At 50.1% G+C, this 26,027-nt stretch overlaps 1 protein-coding gene across 3 annotated transcripts in view; it reads left to right on the top strand.

Annotated features, from left to right (window-relative positions):
* KIF15 (kinesin family member 15) overlaps positions 1–26,027 on the top strand; it is a 927,215-nt gene that overhangs the window by 105,941 nt on the left and 795,247 nt on the right. For all 3 annotated transcript variants that reach the window (XM_078663524.1, XM_078663523.1, XM_078663522.1), the window contains exon 3: positions 20,742–20,928. In XM_078663524.1, coding sequence (XP_078519650.1) covers positions 20,803–20,928 — 126 coding nt within the window. In that variant the 5' untranslated portion in view covers positions 20,742–20,802. The remainder of the gene's footprint in view (positions 1–20,741; positions 20,929–26,027) is intronic.

The following is a 26,027-nucleotide window of genomic DNA, read 5'->3' as shown; positions in this document are numbered from 1 at the left end:
GAGTGCATAGGGAGTGGAGAGTGCATAGGGAGTGCAGAGTGGAGAGTGCATAGGGAGTAGAGAGTGGAGAGTGCATAGGGAGTAGAGAGTGGAGAGTGCATAGGGAGTGGAGAGTGGAGAGTGCATAGGGAGTGGAGAGTGCAGAGTGCATAGGGAGTGGAGAGTGCAGAGTGCATAGGGAGTGGAGAGTGGAGAGTGCATAGGGAGTGGAGAGTGGAGAGTGCATAGGGAGTGGAGAGTGGAGAGTGCATAGGGAGTGGAGAGTGGAGAGTGCATAGGGAGTGGAGAGTGGAGAGTGCATAGGGAGTGGAGAGTGAAGAGTGCATAGGGAGTGGAGAGTGGAGAGTGCATAGGGAGTGGAGAGTGGAGAGTGCATAGGGAGTGGAGAGTGCATAGGGAGTGGAGAGTGCAGAGTGCATAGGGAGTGGAGAGTGAAGAGTGCATAGGGAGTGGAGAGTGCAGAGTGCATAGGGAGTGGAGAGTGGAGAGTGCATAGGGAGTGGAGAGTGCATAGGGAGTGGAGAGTGCAGAGTGCATAGGGAGTGGAGAGTGCAGAGTGCATAGGGAGTGGAGAGTGGAGAGTGCATAGGGAGTGGAGAGTGCATAGGGAGTGGAGAGTGGAGAGTGCATAGGGAGTGGAGAGTGCATAGGGAGTGGAGAGTGCAGAGTGCATAGGGAGTGCAGAGTGCATAGGGAGTGGAGAGTGGAGAGTGCATAGGGAGTGGAGAGTGGAGAGTGCATAGGGAGTGGAGAGTGGAGACTGCATAGGGAGTGGAGAGTGGAGAGTGCATAGGGAGTGGAGAGTGGAGACTGCATAGGGAGTGGAGAGTGGAGAGTGCATAGGGAGTGGAGAGTGGAGACTGCATAGGGAGTGGAGAGTGGAGAGTGCATAGGGAGTGGAGAGTGCAGAGTGCATAGGGAGTGGAGAGTGCAGAGTGCATAGGGAGTGGAGAGTGGAGAGAGCATAGGGAGTGGAGAGAGCATAGGGAGTGGAGAGTGCATAGGGAGTGGAGAGTGCATAGGGAGTGCAGAGTGGAGAGTGCATAGGGAGTGCAGAGTGGAGAGTGCATAGGGAGTAGAGAGTGGAGAGTGCATAGGGAGTAGAGAGTGGAGAGTGCATAGGGAGTAGAGAGTGGAGAGTGCATAGGGAGTAGAGAGTGGAGAGTGCATAGGGAGTAGAGAGTGGAGAGTGCATAGGGAGTGGAGAGTGGAGAGTGCATAGGGAGTGGAGAGTGGAGAGTGCATAGGGAGTGGAGAGTGCATAGGGAGTGCATAGGGAGTGGAGAGTGCATAGGGAGTGGAGAGTGCATAGGGAGTGGAGAGTGCATAGGGAGTGGAGAGTGCATAGGGAGTGGAGAGTGCATAGGGAGTGGAGAGTGCATAGGGAGTGGAGAGTGCATAGGGAGTGGAGAGTGCATAGGGAGTGGAGAGTGCATAGGGAGTGGAGAGTGCATAGGGAGTGGAGAGTGCATAGGGAGTGGAGAGTGGAGAGTGCATAGGGAGTGGAGAGTGCATAGGGAGTGGAGAGTGGAGAGTGCATAGGGAGTGGAGAGTGCATAGGGAGTGGAGAGTGCATAGGGAGTGGAGAGTGCAGAGTGCATAGGAAGTGCAGAGTGCATGGAGAGTGCAGAGTGCATGGAGAGTGCAGAGAGAGTGGAGAGTGCATAGGGAGTGGAGAGTGCATAGGGAGTGGAGAGTGGAGAGTGCATAGGGAGTGGAGAGTGCATAGGGAGTGGAGAGTGCATAGGGAGTGGAGAGTGCATAGGGAGTGGAGAGTGCATAGGGAGTGGAGAGTGGAGAGTGCATAGGGAGTGGAGAGTGCATAGGGAGTGGAGAGTGGAGAGTGCATAGGGAGTGGAGAGTGAAGAGTGCATAGGGAGTGGAGAGTGCAGAGTGCAGAGTGCATAGGGAGTGGAGAGTGGAGAGTGCATAGGGAGTGGAGAGTGCATAGGGAGTGGAGAGTGCATAGGGAGTGCAGAGTGGAGAGTGCATAGGGAGTAGAGAGTGGAGAGTGCATAGGGAGTAGAGCGTGGAGAGTGCATAGGGAGTAGAGCGTGGAGAGTGCATAGGGAGTGGAGAGTGGAGAGTGCATAGGGAGTGGAGAGTGCAGAGTGCATAGGGAGTGGAGAGTGCAGAGTGCATAGGGAGTGGAGAGTGGAGAGTGCATAGGGAGTGGAGAGTGCATAGGGAGTGGAGAGTGCATAGGGAGTGCAGAGTGGAGAGTGCATAGGGAGTAGAGAGTGGAGAGTGCATAGGGAGTAGAGAGTGGAGAGTGCATAGGGAGTAGAGAGTGGAGAGTGCATAGGGAGTAGAGAGTGGAGAGTGCATAGGGAGTAGAGAGTGGAGAGTGCATAGGGAGTGGAGAGTGGAGAGTGCATAGGGAGTGGAGAGTGCATAGGGAGTGGAGAGTGCATAGGGAGTGGAGAGTGCATAGGGAGTGGAGAGTGCATAGGGAGTGGAGAGTGCATAGGGAGTGGAGAGTGCATAGGGAGTGGAGAGTGCATAGGGAGTGGAGAGTGCAGAGTGCATAGGGAGTGGAGAGTGGAGAGTGCATAGGGAGTGGAGAGTGGAGAGTGCATAGGGAGTGGAGAGTGGAGAGTGCATAGAGAGTGGAGAGTGGAGAGTGCATAGGGAGTGGAGAGTGCATAGGGAGTGGAGAGTGCATAGGGAGTGGAGAGTGGAGAGTGCATAGGGAGTGGAGAGTGGAGAGTGCATAGGGAGTAGAGAGTGGAGAGTGCATAGGGAGTGGAGAGTGCATAGGGAGTGGAGAGTGCATAGGGAGTGGAGAGTGCATAGGGAGTGCAGAGTGGAGAGTGCATAGGGAGTAGAGTGGAGAGTGCATAGGGAGTAGAGAGTGGAGAGTGCATAGGGAGTAGAGAGTGGAGAGTGCATAGGGAGTAGAGCGTGGAGAGTGCATAGGGAGTGGAGAGTGCATAGGGAGTGGAGAGTGCAGAGTGCAGAGTGCATAGGGAGTGGAGAGTGCAGAGTGCATAGGGAGTGGAGAGTGGAGAGTGCATAGGGAGTGGAGAGTGCATAGGGAGTGGAGAGTGCATAGGGAGTGCAGAGTGGAGAGTGCATAGGGAGTAGAGAGTGCATAGGGAGTGCAGAGTGGAGAGTGCATAGGGAGTAGAGAGTGGAGAGTGCATAGGGAGTAGAGAGTGGAGAGTGCATAGGGAGTAGAGAGTGGAGAGTGCATAGGGAGTAGAGAGTGGAGAGTGCATAGGGAGTAGAGAGTGGAGAGTGCATAGGGAGTAGAGAGTGGAGAGTGCATAGGGAGTGGAGAGTGGAGAGTGCATAGGGAGTGGAGAGTGCATAGGGAGTGGAGAGTGCATAGGGAGTGGAGAGTGCATAGGGAGTGGAGAGTGCATAGGGAGTGGAGAGTGCATAGGGAGTGGAGAGTGCATAGGGAGTGGAGAGTGCATAGGGAGTGGAGAGTGCAGAGTGCATAGGGAGTGGAGAGTGGAGAGTGCATAGGGAGTGGAGAGTGGAGAGTGCATAGAGAGTGGAGAGTGGAGAGTGCATAGGGAGTGGAGAGTGCATAGGGAGTGGAGAGTGCATAGGGAGTGGAGAGTGCATAGGGAGTGGAGAGTGGAGAGTGCATAGGGAGTGGAGAGTGGAGAGTGCATAGGGAGTAGAGAGTGGAGAGTGCATAGGGAGTAGAGAGTGGAGAGTGCATAGGGAGTAGAGAGTGGAGAGTGCATAGGGAGTAGAGAGTGGAGAGTGCATAGGGAGTAGAGAGTGGAGAGTGCATAGGGAGTAGAGAGTGGAGAGTGCATAGGGAGTGTAGAGTGCAGAGTGCATAGGGAGTGTAGAGTGCATAGGGAGTGTAGAGTGCATGGGGAGTGTAGAGTGCATGGGGAGTGTAGAGTGCATGGGGAGTGTAGAGTGCATGGGGAGTGTAGAGTGCATGGGGAGTGTAGAGTGCATGGGGAGTGTAGAGTGCATGGGGAGTGTAGAGTGCATGGGGAGTGTAGAGTGCATGGGGAGTGTAGAGTGCATGGGGAGTGTAGAGTGCATGGGGAGTGTAGAGTGCATGGGGAGTGTAGAGTGCATGGGGAGTGTAGAGTGCATGGGGAGTGTAGAGTGCATGGGGAGTGTAGAGTGCATGGGGAGTGTAGAGTGCATGGGGAGTGTAGAGTGCATGGAGAGTGCATGGAGAGTGCAGAGTGCAGAGGGAGTGGAGAGTGGAGAGTGCAGAGGGAGTGGAGAGTGCAGAGGGAGTGGAGAGTGCAGAGGGAGTGGAGAGTGGAGAGTGCATAGGGAGTGGAGAGTGGAGAGTGCATAGGGAGTGGAGAGTGGAGAGTGCATAGGGAGTGGAGAGTGGAGAGTGCATAGGGAGTGGAGAGTGCATAGGGAGTGGAGAGTGCAGAGTGCAGAGTGCATAGGGAGTGCAGAGTGCATAGGGAGTGCAGAGTGCATAGGGAGTGCAGAGTGCATAGGGAGTGGAGAGTGCATAGGGAGTGGAGAGTGGAGAGTGCATAGGGAGTGGAGAGTGGAGAGTGCATAGGGAGTGGAGAGTGGAGAGTGCATAGGGAGTGGAGAGTGCATAGGGAGTGCAGAGTGGAGAGTGCATAGGGAGTAGAGAGTGGAGAGTGCATAGGGAGTAGAGAGTGGAGAGTGCATAGGGAGTAGAGAGTGGAGAGTGCATAGGGAGTAGAGAGTGGAGAGTGCATAGGGAGTAGAGAGTGGAGAGTGCATAGGGAGTGGAGAGTGCATAGTGCATAGGGAGTGGAGAGTGCATAGGGAGTAGAGAGTGGAGAGTGCATAGGGAGTGGAGAGTGCATAGGGAGTGGAGAGTGGGGAGTGGAGAGTGCATAGGGAGTGGAGAGTGCATAGGGAGTGGAGAGTGGAAAGTGCATAGGGAGTGGAGAGTGGAAAGTGCATAGGGAGTGGAGAGTGGAGAGTGCATAGGGAGTGGAGAGTGGAGAGTGCATAGGGAGTGGAGAGTGGAGAGTGCATAGGGAGTGGAGAGTGCAGAGTGCATAGGGAGTGGAGAGTGCAGAGTGCATAGGGAGTGGAGAGTGCAGAGTGCATAGGGAGTGGAGAGTGCAGAGTGCATAGGGAGTGGAGAGTGCAGAGTGCATGCATAGGGAGTGGAGAGTGCATAGGGAGTGGAGAGTGGAGAGTGGAGAGTGCATAGGGAGTGGAGAGTGCATAGGGAGTGGAGAGTGCATAGGGAGTGGAGAGTGCATAGGGAGTGGAGAGTGCATAGGGGGTGGACAGTAGGGAGTGCATAGGGAGTGGAGAGTGGAAAGTGCATAGGGAGTGGAGAGTGCATAGGGAGTGGAGAGTGCATAGGGAGTGGAGAGTGCATAGGGAGTGGAGAGTGCATAGGGAGTGGAGAGTGCATAGGGGGTGCATAGGGAGTGGAGAGTGGAGAGTGCATAGGGAGCGGAGAGTCGAGAGTGCATAGGGAGTGGAGAGTGCATAGGGAGTGGAGAGTGCATAGGGAGTGGAGAGTGCATAGAGAGTGGAGAGTGCAGAGTGCATAGAGAGTGCATAGGGAGTGGAGAGTGCATAGGGAGTGGAGAGTGCATGGAGAGTGGAGAGTGCATAGGGACTGGAGTGTGGAGAGTGCATAGGGAGTGGAGAGTGCATAGAGAGTGGAGAGTGCATAGGGAGTGGAGAGTGGAGGGTGCATAGGGAGTGGAGAGTGGAGAGTGCATAGGGAGTGGAGAGTGGAGAGTGCATAGGGAGTGCAGAGTGGAGAGTGCATAGGGAGTGGAGAGTGCATAGGGAGTGGAGAGTGCATAGGGAGTGGAGAGTGCAGAGTGCATAGGGAGTGCAGAGTGGAGAGTGCATAGGGAGTGCAGTGTGCATAGGGAGTGCAGAGTGGGGAGTGCAGAGTGCATAGGGAGTGGAGAGTGGAGAGTGCAGAGTGCATAGGGAGTGGAGAGTGGAGAGTGGAGAGTGCATAGGGAGTGGAGAGTGCATAGGGAGTGGAGAGTGCATAGGGAGTGGAGAGTGCATAGGGAGTGGAGAGTGCATAGGGAGTGGAGAGTGCATAGGGAGTGGAGAGTGCATAGGGAGTGGAGAGTGCATAGGGAGTGGAGAGTGCATAGGGAGTGGAGAGTGCATAGGGAGTGGAGAGTGCATAGGGAGTGGAGAGTGCATAGGGAGTGGAGAGTGCATAGGGAGTGGAGAGTGCACAGGGAGTGGAGAGTGCATAGGGAGTGCAGAGTGCATAGGGAGTGGAGAGTGGAAAGTGCATAGGGAGTGCAGAGTGGAGAGTGCATAGGGAGTGCAGAGTGGAGTGGAGTGCATAGGGAGTGGAGAGTCGAGAGTGCATAGGGAGTGGAGAGTGGAAAGTGCATAGGGAGTGGAGAGTGCATAGGGAGTGGAGAGTGGAAAGTGCATAGGGAGTGGAGAGTGGAAAGTGCATAGGGAGTGGAGAGTGGAAAGTGCATAGGGAGTGGAGAGTGGAAAGTGCATAGGGAGTGGAGAGTGCATAGGGAGTGGAGAGTGCATAGGGAGTGGAGAGTGCATTGGGGGTGGACAGTAGGGAGTGCATAGGGAGTGGAGAGTGGAGAGTGCATAGGGAGTGGAGAGTGGAGAGTGCATAGGGAGTGGAGAGTGGAGAGTGCATAGGGATTGGAGAGTGCATAGGGATTGGAGAGTGCATAGGGATTGGAGAGTGCATAGGGATTGGAGAGTGCATAGGGAGTGGAGAGTGCATAGGGAGTGGAGAGTGCATAGGGAGTGGAGAGTGCAGAGTGCATGGAGAGTGCAGAGTGCATAGAGAGTGCATAGGGAGTGGAGAGTGAATAGGGAGTGGAGAGTGAATAGGGAGTGGAGAGTGCATAGGGAGTGGAGAGTGGAGAGTGCATAGGGACTGGAGTGTGGAGAGTGCATAGGGAGTGGAGAGTGCATAGGGAGTGGAGAGTGCATAGGGAGTGGAGAGTGCATAGGGAGTGGAGAGTGCATAGGGAGTGGAGAGTGCATAGAGAGTGGAGAGTGCATAGGGAGTGGAGAGTGCATAGGGAGTGGAGAGTGGAGAGTGCATAGGGAGTGCAGTGTGCATAGGGAGTGCAGAGTGGAGAGTGCATAGGGAGTGGAGAGTGGAGAGTGCATAGGGAGTGGAGAGTGCATAGGGAGTGGAGAGTGCATAGGGAGTGGAGAGTGCATAGGGAGTGGAGAGTGCATAGGGAGTGGAGAGTGCATAGGGAGTGCAGAGTGGAAAGTGCATAGGGAGTGCAGAGTGGAAAGTGCATAGGGAGTGCAGAGTGGAAAGTGCATAGGGAGTGCAGAGTGGAAAGTGCATAGGGAGTGGAGAGTGGAAAGTGCATAGGGAGTGCAGAGTGCATAGGGAGTGGAGAGTGGAAAGTGCATAGGGAGTGCAGAGTGGAGAGTGCATAGGGAGTGCAGAGTGGAGTGGAGTGCATAGGGAGTGGAGAGTGGAGAGTGGAGAGTGCATAGGGAGTGGAGAGTGCAGAGTGCATAGGGAGTGGAGAGTGCAGAGTGCATAGGGAGTGCAGAGTGCATAGGGAGTGCAGAGTGCAGAGTGCATAGGGAGTGCAGAGGGATTGCAGAGGTAGTGCAGAGTGCATAGGGAGTGCAGAGTGCATAGAGAGTGCATAGGGAGTGCAGAGTGCATAGGGAGTGCAGAGTGCATAGGGAGTGCAGAGTGCATAGGGAGTGCAGAGTGAGTAGTGAGTGCTAGAGAGTGCAGAGTGAGTAGGGAGTGCTAGAGAGTGCAGAGTGACTGCAGAGATTAAGCTAATGGCAATGTAAATGACAATGCCATTTATTTGTCTGTTTTCAAAACCAACACATAAATAAAAATTTTGTCATTTACAATGCCAATAACTCTAACTTTTCCAAAGGCGAAACCATTGCATTGTAAATGCTTGTTGATGGTTTCGAATTCCCTATCCGACGACCAACTGAAACAGTTTTTCGCTTTCAAAATCTGGTGCATGCTGTAGAATTCCGCTAACCCCAGAAAGGAACGGACTTCCTCCTTGATACGATACTTGGCATGGGTGCAGACTTGATGGCTTCAACATTCACCTTCTTCAGAGAGATCCCTTTGTCGCAGATCCCGTCCCTAGATAGGTTGACAGTTTGTAGGCCGAATCTGTACTTCTACAGTTCCGCTGTGTGGCCATTTGTTGACAATCTTCGCAAAACTGTCCTCAATTTGTTGTTGTGCTTTGCTTTAGTCTTCCCCATGACGAGGATATCATCCTGGAAGTATAGGACACCGATGAGATCCTTGCGACGGCAGACGACGGGCCAAATGGCATGCGCCGAAACCTGTAGCAGCCGAACGGAGTGATGAAGGACGTTCCCTTACTGCATGAAGGGGGAAGCAAAATTTGATGATACGCTGCTGTGAAGTCTATCGCAGAGAACCACTTGACTCCCTTGGTCTGGGCCAATAGTTTGTTCATTCTTGGAAGCGGAAATTTATCCACCAGGATGTTCATGTTTAATTCTCTGAGGTCTATGCAGATGCACACTTTGCCATTTGGCTTCCGTGCTACAACCAAGGGTGCAAGCCATTCAGCGCTCTCAATGGGTTCTATGATGCCATTGTCTTCCAAAAGTTTCAATTCCAGCTACACTGCTTCTCTACAGTTGAAGAGAATATTCCGAACTTTGTGGCTAACTTGTACGGCGCCTTTTTTCAGCTGTATCTTGTGCGTGAACTTAGAAAGTATCCCTATCACTCCGCCAAAGACCTCTGGAAATTCTGCTTGTAATGTGGATCCAGTCGACTGGGGTGAGATCGGTCATGAGTACTTGTGTTTCTCCTCCGGGGTTGAGTTGGATGCCTAACGCCCCTTGGTCTGCCCATCCCAGTACAGAAGGCCCTTTTTCAGCGACATATAATTTGCCTGTGGTTTCCCTCCCCTTAAATTCAAACTTCAACTGTCAAAACCTAATCATGGGGATTTTGTCTCCTGTGAAGGTAACGGCATGCACATCAGTGGGGTGTAGGTGACTTCCTATTGAGTTGGCAAAGTCCCTGTCCCAGATCCCCCTTTGGATTATTGTTTATGGGGACCCTGAGTCCACTACCATAGAAATATGTACGCCCCCAATGGTCAACATACAAGAGGGCGCTTTCTCTGGCTTTTACAGTCAATGCCCATGACCTGTTCCTCAATGCATAGAATACAATCGTCATCAACTTCGCCTGCCCCCTCCCCCCCCCACACACACGTCAGATTCATACAGGACACATTTAACAATAGCATTACTGAGTTTCCGTCTGCAGACTTTACCAAAGTGTCCCACTACCCCACAATATGAGCATTTTACATGGAAGACGGGGCACCTCCTGTCATTTGCCATGTGGGACTGACTACCACATCTGTAGCATTAGCCTTTCTTTTAACTGGTGTGTCTGGGGAGCCCGGTAGACTTATTAGTGGGCCTCCTGTCCTGTCTGTGTCCTGCACTGGGTTGTTGCTTGTCACCGGGACCTCGTTTGTCGCTCACTTTGCACACAGTGGGTCTGCTGTCCGTCTCCTTCTTGGCAGCCGCAGCACACCTTTTGGAAAGTTCTGCTTTCTTGAATATGATCTCGCCCAGTGGTGCCTCCCCGCAAACCCACAACTTCTCCTGAATACTAGTGTTCACTGTGTGCATTATAATTATAGTTTGATCACGCAAAAATGTGTTCTGAAGGGTGACAAATTTGCAATTCACTGCCAGTTTTTTGAGCGCCGCAACATAGTCTTCCACTGTTTCCATTTCATTCTGTTTTCTTTGAAAAAAATAGTATCTGTCTATGGCAGTGCAAATGACAGGTAATAGTGGCTGTCTAAATCGTCTAAGGCATGTTGGAATACGTCTGCATCATCATTGGCCCTTGTTTTCTTTGCCATTCCCTCATAGACTCTCAACCCTTCCGGACCCAGGTTGTGTAAGAGGATTTTATTCCTGCATTTGTTGAACTCCTCTTCTCCCTCGTCCTCCAGGGCAGACAAGTAGTTGAGGAAGTAACACTTCAGTCGGCCCACTTCATGGCCGGCTCACCTGGCTTCGGCAGGAAGGGAACTGGGTTCGTTAGCGAGAAGGTTTGGGCGCACATTGTGAGTGACAGGAAGCAGTAGGTGAGTGAAAACTGCACGCTTAGCAAGAGAATGCTGTACAGACAGTCCTCGTGCCCACCAATCTGCTTGAAGCTGCAATGGTGGCAGTGCGCGTATCACTTCCGGAGCGTGGACACAGGATACACACAGATTAGCAGGGTGTTCAATCGCCGGCTGTGGTTGCGGCCTGCCGTGAAGTGCAGGGGTAGGTTGTGGCCTTGAGTGCTTAGGAGCTGGAGTGGCAGCTAATGTGTAGTTCAGATGTGCTCGTCATCACAGGATGTGAGCGCAGGACACGCTGCAGGGTGATCCTGGAAGTCGACCCAGAGGGATTGTGGTCGTAGCTGTGTGCCTCTTTAAGGTGCAGGAGCTGGGTTTCACATTGATTGCTATGGGGCTTGACTGGCAGAGAGTGAAGCTCCTCGCGCGTTCAGCTGGCCATTGTACCAATAGACAAGATGGCTGCCGATGCGCCGTGCCCTGTAGCAACGTGAGGCAGTGGCGCGTACTTCAACTTGATAGGGGTAAGGTTGGAGGCTAAATAATCGGGGAGGCGGCGCTGTGCATAGAAGGGGCACTCAGCGTAATTATCACCGCCTACCTCGATTTTTGCTGCTCTCCCTCTCCGAGTGAGCACGATGTGTCGCTCTGGCTGCAGGAACGCAGTATAATGCACGCTTGGAGTGCTTGTACAGGCCTCAGTGCGTGGCATGCAAAGGTCCACCTGACTCGTCGCCAGTTTGTAATGTTACGATCTTTTTTGTGAGGAAGCAATCAAACACCGTGTATATTTGTAACTCGTGTTTATTCTTGAGAGGGAGAGCCGGGCAACCGCTGCTACCTGTGCCTCGTAGTGTCCCCCAAGGCTCCGCCTCCCCCATCGTGCAAATCGGTGGTCACGTGGTGCAGAGCAACTAGAATGCGACACCACATGCACTACTTCTTTTATTGTGTGATGGATATGTTATTCCAAAAGATAAATATTTAAGTTTGATGCCGGAAATGGTAGTACGTTGTTGAATTTGAGTGCAAACTTGTGAGGTAACCTATAGGTCTGATGCAATGGGCATCTATTTTGCACTCTGAAAAGGAGGAGCATTGCCTGAGAGGCTTGCACTTGGGCCTTTCTCGTTTAATCACCTAAGAAGTTGTGAAAGGATGACGATGCCCCCCCTCCCCACCCTCCCCCCCTGGAAAAGTACAAATACGTATGTTTGGGCATGTTTGATCCTTGTAGCATGTTTTCATTTTGCATTGGTGGTTATGTTGTTATGCTTTTATGTATTTATGCAGCGGTACCTCCTGTAGTGCAACCTAGCTGGGAACCAATGGAGCTGAACAGCAGGGGTGCAATTCACGACTACGAGCCACTCATAACCATTGGATTTTTATCTTATAGGGTAGCGGTGCTTAAAAAGAGATATCCTTAGCGTTTTTTTTCCTGAAATGCAGAAGAGTCAGTTCTTTACTTTTTAAAACTTTTGATTAATTTTATTGATGCATTGAAAGCGTCACAAATTCAATAGAACATTATAACAAACATCCCACGTGGTGGCATATATGTTAAATGTGCGATAGCCTTGTAATTGTCACATATTATTTTCAGAGTAAACAATTACCCCAGATTTTCAGATGCTTCCCCGACGAGCCCCTTGACTTGTAAACAAAATGTTCTGTTTTGGCACAGCAGTCCATCTCGCTGTAATGTTTGCGGCCGCGAGCTTAGCGGTCTAGTTGGCCGCGCACCAAGCGGTGCGCACATGCAAGCGTGTGACGTAACGCGCTGGGATATAAAAATAAAGTAGGCGTGGCCGGCAGGCAGTCCGGACCACGCGGTAAACTAATCACCGTGTCCCGAGTGTTATTACCGCCGCAGCGCTAGAGACCTCACGCGCCTGCGGCTGTGGGACACGTCAATGGCGACGAGGGTCTGAGAACCCATGCTGTGCCCCTGAGCACCCAGCGTTTTGCCGCGGCCGGTAGCACACGGGTGTGCCCCATCCTCAACAAGTAGCAGGTCCGGCGCAGAATGTACCGGCAAGGCGGCGGATCCAAGTGCAGCCCCAGAATCGGGCGGTTATGTCCCGGTGCGGCGTACAGCGCCGCCTAGTGGCTGTGTGGGTCCCCGAGTGCGGAGCTAGTACCCGGACGGCTCATATGACGATATGGAGCCATCGAACCTCTGAAAAACAAGGAAGAAAAGGAGGAGAGGGTGTGTGCGGCCTACCCCAGCAACGCGGCCCAGGCCAGGGTGACCGAATAGCAAGCCAAGAAGGCGGAAGGTCCGTGTCAGCGCGAGGGCAGCCCAAACAGATCCACGAATCAGGGCACGCGCAACCCACCTCACCCCAGAGCGCGGGACTAGGCTGCGTCCGGCCAGGACCGGAGCGCTGCAACTAAAAGTGACCCAGGCCGCAATCTAGGCCCTTGCACGTTCCAATATGGTGTCAATTCCCGCCATTGAACCATTTGTGGTGGACGGTGCCCCGGCATCCCTGGCGCCTCGCTGGAAAGACTGGACATATCGCTTGCAGATCTATTTCGAAGGCGCTGGAACAGCGAGAGAACGCCGCAGGGCGCTGCTCCTGCATCTAGGCGGGAAAGACATCCATAGGATTTACAAACCCATCGTGGAAGCCACACCCAAGACCTACTTTACACTCCTCAACGCTCTGAACGCACATTTCGAACCCATGGCTAGCAAAGACTATGAAAGGTTCATTTTCAGGCAAGCGAAACAAGAAGCAGAAGAATCGTTAGATGCTTTCCACGGCCGGCTCAAAGAATTAGCCAGCATATGTGGTTTCCGCGACGAGCAAGAGGAAATACGAGGACAGATAATACAGGGGTGCTACTCCTCGAAACTGAGAGTAACGATCTTGCAGGAAGACGGGAAGCCGTTAGCAGATATCCTGAAGCTAGGACGCTCCAAAGAACTATCACAAGCAAGAGCGTCACACATGGAGGCGGCTCTCCACCGACCAGTCAAGGCGGAGCAGGTCAACACGGCGGAACAAGTCAATGTTGTCAGACCAAAGGCACGCCAATATGGTGGGAAGAAGCTGCAAGACAAGCGCAGAGACTGCGGATACTGCGGGGGGTCAACCTCACCGCATTCAAGACTGCCCGGCGCGAGGGAAAAGATGCAGCTCGTGTGGATGGATGAACCACTTCGCTGCGGTATGTAGGTCGGCCAAGTCCAAGAAAGAGGCAGCCCACACTATAAAAGAAAGTCAGGACAGCGAGGATATGGACGATGACGCTAACGATTATCCCGTCCACTATGTCTTCGCCATCGACCAACCTCAGCGGAAGAAGCGGCGTCTCCCGAAGTGTCGCATCAAGATACACCACCAAGAAGTGAGAGCCACTATTGATACCGGAGCCTCCATAGAACTCATGGCATCGGACGTGTACAACCAGCTAAGAACCAAACCTCCGCTGCAATCAGCCAAGATCAGAGTGTTCGCATGTGGGCAGAAAACACCGATTTCCCTGATAGGATGCTTCCGGACTGAACTGCAGCACCAGGATTTGTAGGTTCCGACGACCATCTACGTCACTAAAGAGGGCACCGGCATGCTCATCAGCAGGCAGGCCGCAGAAGAACTCCGACTGATATCTTTTGCCATGGCCGTGTTGACGGAACAGCTGGACACAATATTGGAGGAGTTCGAGGATACATTCCGGGGCATTGGATGCCTAAAAGGGAAGGAGGTGTCCCTCCACATCGACCAGTCGATCCAGCCAGTTGCACTCCGACACCGAAGAAATGCCTTCCACCTCAGGAAGAAAGTCGAGGAAGAGCTGGAAGCCCTTGAACGGCAGGGCATCATCGAAAAGGTCAGTGGACCTACCCCATGGGTGTCCCCAATCGTGGTAGCGCGCAAACCGAAGCAACTTGGCCAAGTCCGCATATGCGTGGGCGTGCGTCTGGCCAACGCGGCAGTCAAGAGAGAGGCACCTAACTCCCACAATCGATGACATCTTAGGGGAGCTAAACGGAGCACGGTGGTTCTCCAAAATGGACCTCCGATCGGGCTATCATCAGTTACCCCACCACCCGGACTCCCGCTATATCACCACGTTCTCCACTCACGTAGGCCTCCGACGCTACCGACGTCTCAATTTTGGCATATCAAGTGCTGCAGAGGTCTTCCAGAACACCATCAGGGAGGTTTTGAGTGGGCTCCCAGGAGTTTTGAACGTCAGCGACGACCTACTCGTCTATGCCAATTCCATCGAAGAACACCACCAGAGGCTAAGAGGCGTATTGCAGAGGATCAAAGACTCAGGTCTGACACTACACCGGGAGAAATGCCAATTCCTCCAGAACAAGATCAGTTTCTTCGGCTATACCTTCTCAGACCAAGGGATAGCCCCTGACCCCGACAAAGTAAAAGATGTGCAGGATACGCCAGCCCCTTACAATATATCGGAAGTGAGGAGCTTCCTAGGAACGGTGAATTTCTGTGGGAGATTCATACCCGACTTATCAAACCTCACCCGACCTCTCCGGGAACTAACCAAGTCGGCAACCCCCTGGCAGTGGGGTGAGCAATAGGAGACGGCGTTCCGAGACACCAAAACGGCGCTGTCCGCAGACAAGACTCTGTCATACTTTGATCCATCCAAACCCACCAACATAGCGGTTGATGCCAGCCCCTACGGCCTGGGAGCTGTGCTAACACAAAGACAAGGCGAAGATGAATGGGCCCCCATCGCCTATGCCAGTCGATCTTTGACAGACCCGGAACAAAGATACTCCCAAATAGAACGGGAGTCAATTGCGATCCATTGGGCATGCAGACACTTCCATGTCTATGTGTACGGACACCCGTTCTCCGTGTCGACGGATCACAAGCCTCTGATCCCACTATTCCGAGGGTCAGTGTCTAAGCCACCCCCCAGAATTGAAAAGTGGATTCTCCAACTGCAAGAATACGACTACCAAGTAGAGTACAAGCCGGGAGCGACGAACCCAGCAGACTATCTCTCCAGGCACCCCCGCGCTGCCACCTTAGTGGAGAAAGAGGACGCGGAGGAGACCGAGGAATATGTGAAGGTCGTGCTGGAGAGGTCGAGACCCCTGCCCATGAGCCTGGAGATGATCATTAGGGCCACTCAAAACGACGAGGTGTTACAGCTGGTGGCGAGCGCCATTCAATCCAACGACTGGAGGGCAGTCCAAGCCTCATTGAGTAAACGGACACCACAAGCCAAGACTTCCTTAGAAGCATTTCTGAAAGTGAAGGAAGAACTATCGCTCGACAACCAGGGGTGCCTGCTGAGAGGTCCGCGGATCGTAATGCCCGAGAGTCTAACCCGGCAAGCGGTGGAGCTGGCCCATCGAGTACACCAAGGCATGGTCAAGACCAAGAGCAGGCTCCGAGCCAAGGTGTGGTTACCGGAAATGGACACCATGGTGGAACAAGCAGTCAGGGTGTGCCAATGGTGCCAAGCCGCAGGACAACCCGAAAGACCACCCGAAAGACCACCCCCGGTCATCACTGAAGACAACCCGCAGAGGCCATGGGAGAGTGTCAGTGCAGACTTCCGGCATCTCCCAGATGGAAGATATGTGCTAGTCATCGTTGATGATTTCACCAAATACCCCGAGGTTGAAGTCTTAACAACCCTCACTGCAAAGGAGGTCATTGCAAAGTTCGAAAAGACCATAGCCACGCATGGGATCTTTGAGAGTGTCAAAACGGACAATGGACCACCCTTCCGAGGGCAAGAGTTCGCTGAATACCTCCAGAGTTGGGGAATCCGTCACCGAAAAGTGGCCCCCCGCTGGCCTCAAGCCAACAGGGAGGTCGAGAGATTCATGTGCACGCTGAACAAGGTCATCAGAATAGCCCATGCCGAAGAAGTCTCTCTGCAAAAAGCTATTTACAGTTTCCTAAGGGAGTACTGCCGCACACCACCCCGAACTACCGAAGCGGCACCAGGCTCATCGGCACTAGGACGAGTGGTTAGGGACACCCTCCCCAGTCACCCTAACTGGACCCCCAGCCAGGTGGACCCGCAAAGGACCCTCTCCAACAGGACTCGATCCAATAATTACGCCAGCTTCAGGCGAAGGGCCAAAGAACCGGAGATCCAAGAAAGAAACCGTGTGTATGTGAAGGACAGATATCCGGGGAGCAAGTTCCGACTCCCATTTGAACCCCAACCGTGGACAGTCAGGACTCGATCCAATAATTACGCCAGCTTCAGGCGAAGGGCCAAAGAACCGGAGATCCAAGAAAGAGACCGTGTGTATGTGAAGGACAGATATCCGGGGAGCAAGTTCCGACTCCCATTTGAACCCCAACCGTGGACAGTTAGCGACGTACTGGCACCATGGTAACGGCTCAACAAGGACCTGAAACAGTCACCCGCAATGTGTCCTTCTTCAAGAAAGCTCACCCGGATACGACTGACTCCCAAGAGCAGGAACAGGAGGAAGGAACCCCCAACCAACCAGAGGGGCTAAACAGGCCAGAGGAAGGTGATCATGAGGCCCAAGACGGAGGCGGAGAGGCAAGTTCCCCCCCATCCGGAACTCCCAGGCTCAGCCCCCCCTGATCCTCTGATGAGCTCCGGGGCGCCCGTGCGTCCCCTCAAGCGACTCCACGGAGGGTCCTCGCCCGGGGAGAAGCGGCGGGGTATGGGCTGAGAAGGAACCCAGCGCCCTCCTCCCAACTCGCAGACTTTGCTGTGGACTGATCACGAACTATCTACTCACCATACTGGTAACTGGCCGGATGGCCCTGTTTTCAATCTATTGTGACTCTAGTGATTTTATGCATGTGTTTTTGTTTAAATAAAGGTTTCAAGGAATGTAATGTTTGCGGCCGCGAGTTTAGCGGTCTAGTTGGCCGCGCTCCAAGAGGTGCGCACACGCAAGCGTGTGACGTAACGCGCTGGGATATAAAAATAAAGTAGGCGTGGCCGGCAGGCAGTCCGGACCACGCGGTAAACTAATCACCGTGTCCCGAGTGTTATTACCGCCGCAGCGCTAGAGACCCCATGCGCCTGCGGCTGTGGAACACGACACTCGCGAGCCGGTTCTGTTACAGAGGGGGCCGATCTGACTTCCAGTGCCAACCAATGTCTCTCTTCGCAATAAGGAGTTGAAATGCTGCCAACTATCTGGTCATTTATTCTGTCACCACTCGCCCATCAGCCACAACAATACCAGCTTAAGCTCTGGTGCGATATGCCTACCCATATTTTTGCCAGGATCGTTGTATTATTGGGCACTCCCATACCGTGTTTAAGAGCGTTGCCTTGACCAACTTGTATCTCAAGCAGTGTGGGCTTTGCTTCATTTTACTTAGTGTGGGGGTGGAGTATACCCTTTGCAGAAAACTAACTTGGATCATCCTCAGTCTCATGGAGATACTCTGGGGGTCACGTTAGCCTCTATCCAGTTCCTCTACCAGGCTGCTACCCACTGTGTTCTATCGCTCTCCCCCCTTCCTAGCTGTTGTGATTTATGTCTGAGACCTCTCAAGTGCGTGACATAGTTGTAAGTAACGGTAAAATTGCATCATATGCATTGTACATGTCAGTGAGGAGTTTGAACTTGCATATCGAACTGCCCTCGCAGACATCACCTAATTTAGAAATTCCTATAATATACCAACCCTGAAAGACTTCTAACGTTGCTGTGTGTCTTAGCCAGTTCCCAGTCCATAATTGTGTTTCTGCTGTCGGCACACGTACCATGTAATTCATCTCAACGCCTGGTGCCAACACAACAGCGACGCCTGGGACGCAGGAGGGATGTTGATGTACTTGTCAGAAGCATAAATTAAGCTGAGTGTACCTTGTTGTTCAAGGGCCCAGAGCTCAACGGCTATTGCTGTGTCTTCTCGATGTGCAAATAGCCATTCATTAATTGGTACAATATCACTGGCCCAGTAGCAGAACCTAACATCCGCCATCCCCAGAGCACTATTGTATGGATCCAGCACACATTTGTGATATGAAATGCACGACTGCCCCGATCTTCACGACTGCCCCGATCTTCCTTCTCTCTGTCTCTCTGTCTCTCTCTGTCTCTCTCTGTCTCTCTGTCTCTCTCTGTCTCTCTGTCTGTCTCTCTCTGTCTCTCTGTCTGTCTCTCTGTCTGTCTCTCTGTCTCTCTCTCACGATTCGGATGCAAATTCCTATCGGCAGCGCACGTCAGAGACACCGAGTCTAATAGTTTCTGTCGGAGTGACAGCCTCATCAGCTCTATTTTATGCATTAGGTGGTCGTTCAGGAGTCCCATCACTTCCCTCTTCGTCCAGAAATGTCACTGCGCTTTCTGTGTTTAGCCGCTATTTGGACCAAATGATCTGTCCTCTTGGCGAAATGCTCCCATTCCAGTTATGCATGTTCTAACCCAACTTTCCTTTGTGCTTATAAGGCTGCCATTCCCCACTATTATCAGAATTGTTGGTGTGTGTAGCATTAGCACAAGGAAGTATTTATTCCACCTTTCCAGTAGCCATTTGGGAACACTTAGATTGGATCTGCCGCTTTCAGGCTGCCGGGCGCCACACAAGCCGCTCCAATGGTCATCAGTCTGAGACGGTTGAGTCTGGTTCCTCGTCTTGCTGCCGCTCTCCAGGCAAGCCAAGGCTTATACAACTCCCCTCAATTGCCCAGTAATGCCAGGATAAGGCAGGTTCGTCCTAGGATTTAAATCCCTTGCCCCACTCCAAAACATCCACTCTAAGAAGGCATGTAGTCAAAGAGCCAGAAAAAATATCTGAATTGAAGAGTCCTTGAGAGAATTGTATAGTGTCTTGTTGAGTTTGGTCCTCTGTGAAAGAGGAAAATTCAACTTACCATGATGACGTTGATATCAAAAGCCCAGGAAGTTCCTGAGATAGAATGCAGGCTCACTTTTTGAAATGGACTGTGAAACCGAGCACTAGAGGAAAAATATGGTCGGATTGTTGTGGTGCTGAGACTGCTGGTGGGAATGAGCCAAAATGATCTGATGTAAATGGATTGCATCAGCTTAGCAAAATAACAAGGATCCGAGGAAAGTACGGAAGACAGTAAGGTGAATTACCATTGTTTTGCTGTACCAGAGAACCTGAAGGAGTTGATGGGTAGTCCACATGATGACTGTCAAGTACCCTTTCCCTGAAGGGACTGAGTGGGCACCGATTTGGTGGAGATGAAGGGGAGTATACATGAGTTACATGTGGTAGTTTAAAATTGACTGGTGGTCCCAGTAGTATGAGGGACTATAAATCCACAACCATGTAAAGTCAGGAGGTCTAGTTCCAAGTGAGAAGAAGTAAGGACAAAGGTGTCTCTGAAAACCATTCTATCCTAGGGCTCTTTTTTTGTTGAGACCAAGTCCGCCAAGGTCTTATTGATTTATATGAATTGTTTTTCTCCTCTCCGAGGTGGTGGTGCCGGTGGTGGCATTACTCAACAAACACAGGGCACACTTATTCCAACACTGGAGAGTTGCCATATCCTGGGAGGATTGCTGAGATTCCAAAGGTTTTATTCTTAGGCCTTGGCGAAAGAGCTTTGCAATATCAAGAATCCTGTCTGGATAGGCCTTAATCCTTTTAGCCAGGCCCTTTTTAGGGTTGCACTAAGATTAACCCATAAAGATTATTTTGGGCTCTGGCTCTAAGTTGACCAGAACCTTGATATTCAAGGAACGGTGGCAACATTCACATGCTCACTTCTCCTATCACTCTGAATAAACCTGTGCAAATCTAGAAATCTTTTTACTCTATGTGAGGGGCATGTAATCACTTGTGAGAGTAGATGATCTATCAACAAAAGGCAATCATTAGAATACCTTTGTACTCTTCGAAGGTAAAGGAGGTAACAGAAGGCAGCGTAACTTTGGTTGTAGGAAGCTTATCGGTACGTGCATGTTTTCCCATTGGGAGCAATCTAGGTCAATGTCAAAGTCATCAGTGGACCGCACTTTTCTTTGCAGCATTTTTTTTGTATTTTAGGGGCATAAAATTAAATGTAGATTGAGTTTAAAATAGGTTGTTGATCTTGGTGACTTTGAAGCAGAACTTTCATTAACTACCTATTTAATTTTTCACTATTGATCTGAATTTTAGGTTTGGGGTCATGATATTACATGACTTTGCATCATTACTGAATGCTGTTAAACGCTTTGCGTTTTTGTAGAGTGATATTGGCAGCACGGCTGTACTCATTGGGATTATCGTTTTAAGTGCTGAGGGCCCCTTGGCGGCCTGATCCACATAGTGCTCTGGTGTGTTTGATTCAAAGGTGTTTGTGGTTACAGAGGGCTGAATGAAACTACGGTATGCTAATAATACTCCTTAGGATGCGGCATTTCAGTTGGAGCTTAAACACTGGGAACATGGGCCATCCTGCCACGTGTATGCTACATGCTTTTAGAACTTTTTAAGGTCGGACTGTGTTGGCTTAGTTTTTATGTTTAAAATATGAAGGGAGATGGTACAGTTTTGAGTGGTCTAGCCTGTACAATATCCACACTGCATTTAAAATAGTCTTGCTATCAAGAAGTATATTTTTGTGAAGCTATCGTCATAGGCTTATGCATGATTGAAAGGTGATGCAGTGTATGTCATGAAAGAAGGCTCACCCCCTTGAATTCTGGTGGATCCTAAGAGACATTTACTCTTGTCAATTTCATAGTATTGCTTTAGGACCTTTTCATTTCAAATTATTTCCCTGCAGTGCTGAAGGAGATGCCATCCGGGTTTTCGTGAGAATACGCCCACCTGCTGAAGGAACACTCATGCCGGCAGAGGGAGATCCTGGCCTGTGCTTATCTGCCCTGTCCTCCAACACCATACGACTGCATTCCAAACCGGAGCCAAAAATATTTACTTTTGACCATGTTGCAAAAATGGATGCCACACAGGTAACTAAATGATTCAAGTTAGGGTTGTATCTCGGCTTGGTCTTTTTGAAATTAAACGACTGCAATGGCTTCTTTTCAGGGTCATTGTATAAAGCAACCCAGTGCTTATTGTTTTTTTTAGCAGAAACGCTGTGCTTGCACCCCTTGCTAACTCAGAAATTCAGTCTTCATCATGCTAACTGGGCAACATGTTTTAGTCGGAAGCGTGGAATATTATAAAATATCTACTTGTGTAAGGGATATAATGCATCATAAATAAATTTGCTCTGTATAAAGATCCACCTGTTCTAGTTGATAGAATGCAGCGAGGTGACAAATTATGCCAAGTTTGTATTCTAGCAAGACTCTCATTATCTCGTATTTCTGATTATACCAAATGCTGATCATGGTCTGTTACTGTCAAATATTTGAGTATTTACCCCCTCTGTTCGTTACTGGCCTCTTAAAGTGCTGTTTTTTGTCACAGCAGAGTTCTGAGTATGCCAGGGCATTTATTATGCCAGAGTTCTTATTATAGCAGAGTTGAATATATTACATGATTTTAACTGTACCATTGCTATCGTCTTACTCTTTTTTTCTCTGCTTTGTGATGTTTATACATAAATAAGCTCTGCAAGGACCTGCAATGTCAGAATATAAAGGGTATGATTCCCAATGCTATTTACACGTGTTAGCCTGGTTTACACATGCCAAAGTTAGTTTTGCACTCAAGAAGGATTTTCGTGTGAGCAAATCTGCTCACAAGGGCTGGAAAAAGGTGGGAAGTGGTAGTTCCAGAGCTGCAATGTCCTGTGACTTTGTTCACACCCGCAAACGTACATGTTCAAGAGCCTTCACAAACGACTCCTTAGCCAATTCCCACCTTGGAAAAGGTGGAAAATGTACTCCTGACAGGGTCACGACTAAATAATTTTCCAGATTGTGGTGGGACCATGCCCTCCAAAAATGTAATGTGGGTGAGTGGGGAAAGGAGTTTTGCAATGGGAGTAAATATATCCCTACTGTAGAAAAGAGGGGGGGAGCTTTCAATAAGCAAATTTGCACTGCACATTTCTGCATTTGCAACCGTACATGTGTATGTTTGTTCAGGCTAAAATTTAATTCAGACATTTGTTAGCTGAATGGTTTTTCGGCCTCCTTTCGTAAATGCCTATGCATTCCTAAATCTGCATCAATGCAAGGCCATAGTACTGAGTGCAGTTTTTTTTTACCTTTTGAAGAACGTTGGTATGTTTGTATTTTCTAAAACTTTTTACGTTTCCTATAATGTTGCCCTTAAAGGTTTTATACTAATTTGCCCTTATTTTATGTTTTTTAAATACTGACATGCAACAACCATGTTTCATTAATTGTTGCCTCGAAGAAATTGTATTTAAAGTTGGTCTTTATATTTGATCAATAGTTTAGAGAAACTGCCTTTGAATCTCCTCGGTTTTTTCCCCCACAAATTTAAAATGTTGTTGGAGTACATTTTATATAAAACCAAACACCAGTCTTGCTTTTGTTCTTCTACGTGTTTGTGCGTATATTCAGTGAGCAACCATATGTATATTTTTGTGTCGAAATCCCTGTCTGTAAAGCAAGCTGAGATTGCAGCTCACTGTAAAGGCTTTGTAATAATGAACCATATATGCAATTATGAATATCTCGCACACGTGAAAGCATATCTTGGCATCAGACAATCCTCATAACCACAACCATATTTCGCACTGTATGCTGACAGCGAAAGGGTTTGTGCTGCAAGGGTTTGGGTTTACTCGTGCAATAGAAAAAATAAACATGAAACACTGTTTTTGGCCTCACACTGTATGTCAAGGGTGTTGGGAACTTCACAGTCCTGTGTAGTTCAACAGCATTGCAAGAAACTCTGCTCATAACTGTGCTGTCCCTATTTGGCCATCCCCTCGGATTCAGTAAAATTCAGACCCCACCAGATGAGCTTGGAAGAAATATAGCCATTATGCCCTCTTCCCCTTTATTCTGAAGGTATGTAGGAAGCTTGGTTAGTATATGGTGCTCACTTATGTAAGTGTAGCACCCTGCACTAATCCAGACAACCCTCATGGTGATTTTAGTGGTCTTAGCAACCTTAGAAAGCTCTCTAAGTGGTAGCTGTGGAGAGCAGCCTTCAGGCTTAGTCCAGAAGGAGTGTAAAGCAGCTTGTTTTACTAGATCTTAATCTTATTTGACAGGTTAAGTGAAAAAGAACCACACAGTGTATTTATAAAAATATGTATTTATTATGTCGCTCACTAACACAACAATATCTCCAACCCGGGAATATATAACACAATGCACTCAATACTTTGCAGTAAAAACAGGTAATTAGCACAAGTACACAGTGGTTGCCAGGGGGAAACCAAACCATATACTAAAATAATGGGATGCTAACCATGACCCAAGTCAAGACTATACCCAGAAGACTTAGAAGTGCTGGAGACCCAAGGAACTAAGAGAGAGACGATAATGTGAGGTAGTATCCTGGTATATAGTGCAGTTAGCACGGTGTCCCTATTGTTTTAAAGGCTCATGACACCACTGGCTTCAGCACTGCAAATTGAAATTAAGACCATTGTGTCGCACTTTGTAGCTTTTATTAACTGTCTACACGTAATAAGTTTTTGTTGACATTGTCACACAATTCATGTGAGTAGGGTAGGTATCTGTGTACCCGTCCTGAAGAAGAAGAAGCAGCACACTTAGAAACATATTGAAACACACAGGAGGTCTTGTACATTAATACAACACACCTTCGCTTCACACATTTTTAATAATACCGGCACCGAGGCATATTAAAAATTTTCTACTCCACAGGTCCTAGGTATTTTTTAACATTCACTCATCATTTACTCCTGACCCTACCACTCACCCTCTCTCACACTACACAGAGTGGCAACACCAGTGCTCCCGCGTATCCGCTGGTAGTAGCACGCCGCGTTCCGTAGAGGGACGCAAAGACCCCTATGATGAAGCATGACACCAAGGGCCCTTTTGGTGTGTGAGGGGTATTTAAGAAACACAATGTGCTTTCCACCAATGTAGGAAACACACCTGACCCATGATCAATCATCATTCATCGCAATCTCCCTTGGCTGGATCCTTTTGTTTATAAATAATTGTGAGGGGAGGTCGAATCCACCCTAGGTGTTCGTGTAGGACACCCTCTCTCTCCACTCCCTCCTTTGGTATTTATTGACCCAAGGAACCACCTGAGGTAAGTTACCAGGAACGATACAAAGAGTTCTCAGGTCTAGTGTGCTTGGAGATCATCACACAAGACAAAAGGACAGATAACCAATCACTATTGAAAGAGTCCTTTAATTAGAGCGAAATCCCATCACCCACCGAAGTGGCATCATCTGGGATTCTCCTCTAGGCGGAGACACCTAGCCCCGCCAAGAGAAGAATCCCAATACTCTTTGTATTGTGTAGTAACTCCTAGGGAATCTGTTCTCACTGGTCTTTAAATTGCCCTTGAATCCCCCCTTTTCCCAGTTTTTGTTTTTCACGTAACCAGGAACCTCACAGAGGCAGGGTGCAGAGTGGGAACACAACTGCATGCTCAATTCAAGTCAATAGGTAAGTCGCGGTTGCAATTTTAAAGAAGGTCCCTCTTCAGTAGACCCTCAAGAAACCCCATGGAAGACAGAGGTTGGAGAGCCACCCCACCCGTGGATACCCTAGGAACCAGGATACCTACACCAGGGAAGCTGAGTGCATAGGTGCGAAGTGGCGTCTGAAACCTCAGTCGAACTTAATTGAGGACTTGTGAAGATTCCGCTAGCGAAGTATCTGGTAGAACCCAAAGGTGGATTTAAGATGAGAAGCACCTGCAAGCAGAGGGGAAAGAGTCTATGCCACTTAGTGGTGACCAGGAGGCATGGAAGACGAATGCCCACTGAAGTTGGGTGTTGCAGTTGAGTTGATAGTGACCTTGGGGGTGCAGCTGTGTGGACCAGGCGATGCAGTGGAAGACCAGGAGCCGTTCTCTAGCTGTCCCATGTCGAGAGTTGAGGGATCGGTGTTCGTCGTAAGCACCAACAAGCCTTGGCAATGGCAAACAATGTGTCAAGCGAAAAAGGTGCAGTGTCTGTACCAGCAAGGTCCAAGGGACTCACCACAAGCAGGGTAGTCAGAGAAGGCCCCGATCAATCAGGGGAGCCCACGGAAGTAAAAGAAAACCCTCGAGAGGACCCACAGGCCAGAAGCACTGGAGTCGCAAGAGGACCTTGAGCAGCTCACCAAAGATGCAGACCCAGGGTGCAAGGGATGTGGTGAGGATGAAGTTCTTGATCACTGGAGATGCTGGAAGTGGGGGCTATTTTCAGCCCGAAGATTTCTGAGAAGAGAGCCAACAAGCCTTTGTAACGACTGTAGGAAGGTGGATATCTGACTCTGGTTACCCCAACTTTTTTCCTGGTGTTTTGCTGGTTTTTGACTTAGTTGGCCTGGGATCCTGCTGTTCAGGACCCCAGGCTTCCTGCTCTCCCTGTTAAAATGGACTCCATGTACCTTAGGTACATATCCAATTGGATACTGGGTCACCTTATCAGACCCTGTACAGTGTACCTTAGGTACCCAGGGCATAGGTGCACCCAGGGCCTACCAGGGGCTGCAGCATGTATTATGCCACCCCTGGCTGGCCACCCAAATCTGACACAACTGGCTGCACGACAGCTGGGGCAAGGTGGTGTAATCACCCTTTGCTTTAGATATAGTATTCCTATATCTAACCCTAAAATGGACACATATATTCCTATCAGTCACTCCTATGGCAGGCCTTGTCAATCCTGAAGGCAGAGTGCTTGGAATTATGTGAGATGGTGCTCTGGCATGAGCTGAGCCCGTTTGCAGCTTGCGGAACCAAGTCCTTATAGCTGTTCCATGATAACGCTATACCATATACTCTTAAGTGCATTATGAACCTCGCGGTCAAATGCTAACTTTGGCATAGCATTATCAAAACATGTCGAGTAAGGTGTCATACGAATTGGAATACTACCCCCTCGCCAATTCTGGCGACGGGGTTAGCATTCCACCCTTCTAGAGGGGCACGACATGTATGTAACTGTGAACCCCGGTTAAAGTTAACTCCAGCC

Source organism: Lissotriton helveticus, chromosome 10 (genome assembly GCF_964261635.1).
Source record: "Lissotriton helveticus chromosome 10, aLisHel1.1, whole genome shotgun sequence".
NCBI classification, from domain to species: Eukaryota; Metazoa; Chordata; class Amphibia; order Caudata; family Salamandridae; genus Lissotriton; species Lissotriton helveticus.
Note: the sequence above shows the minus strand (reverse complement) of the source record. Positions and strands in the feature narration are given on the sequence as shown.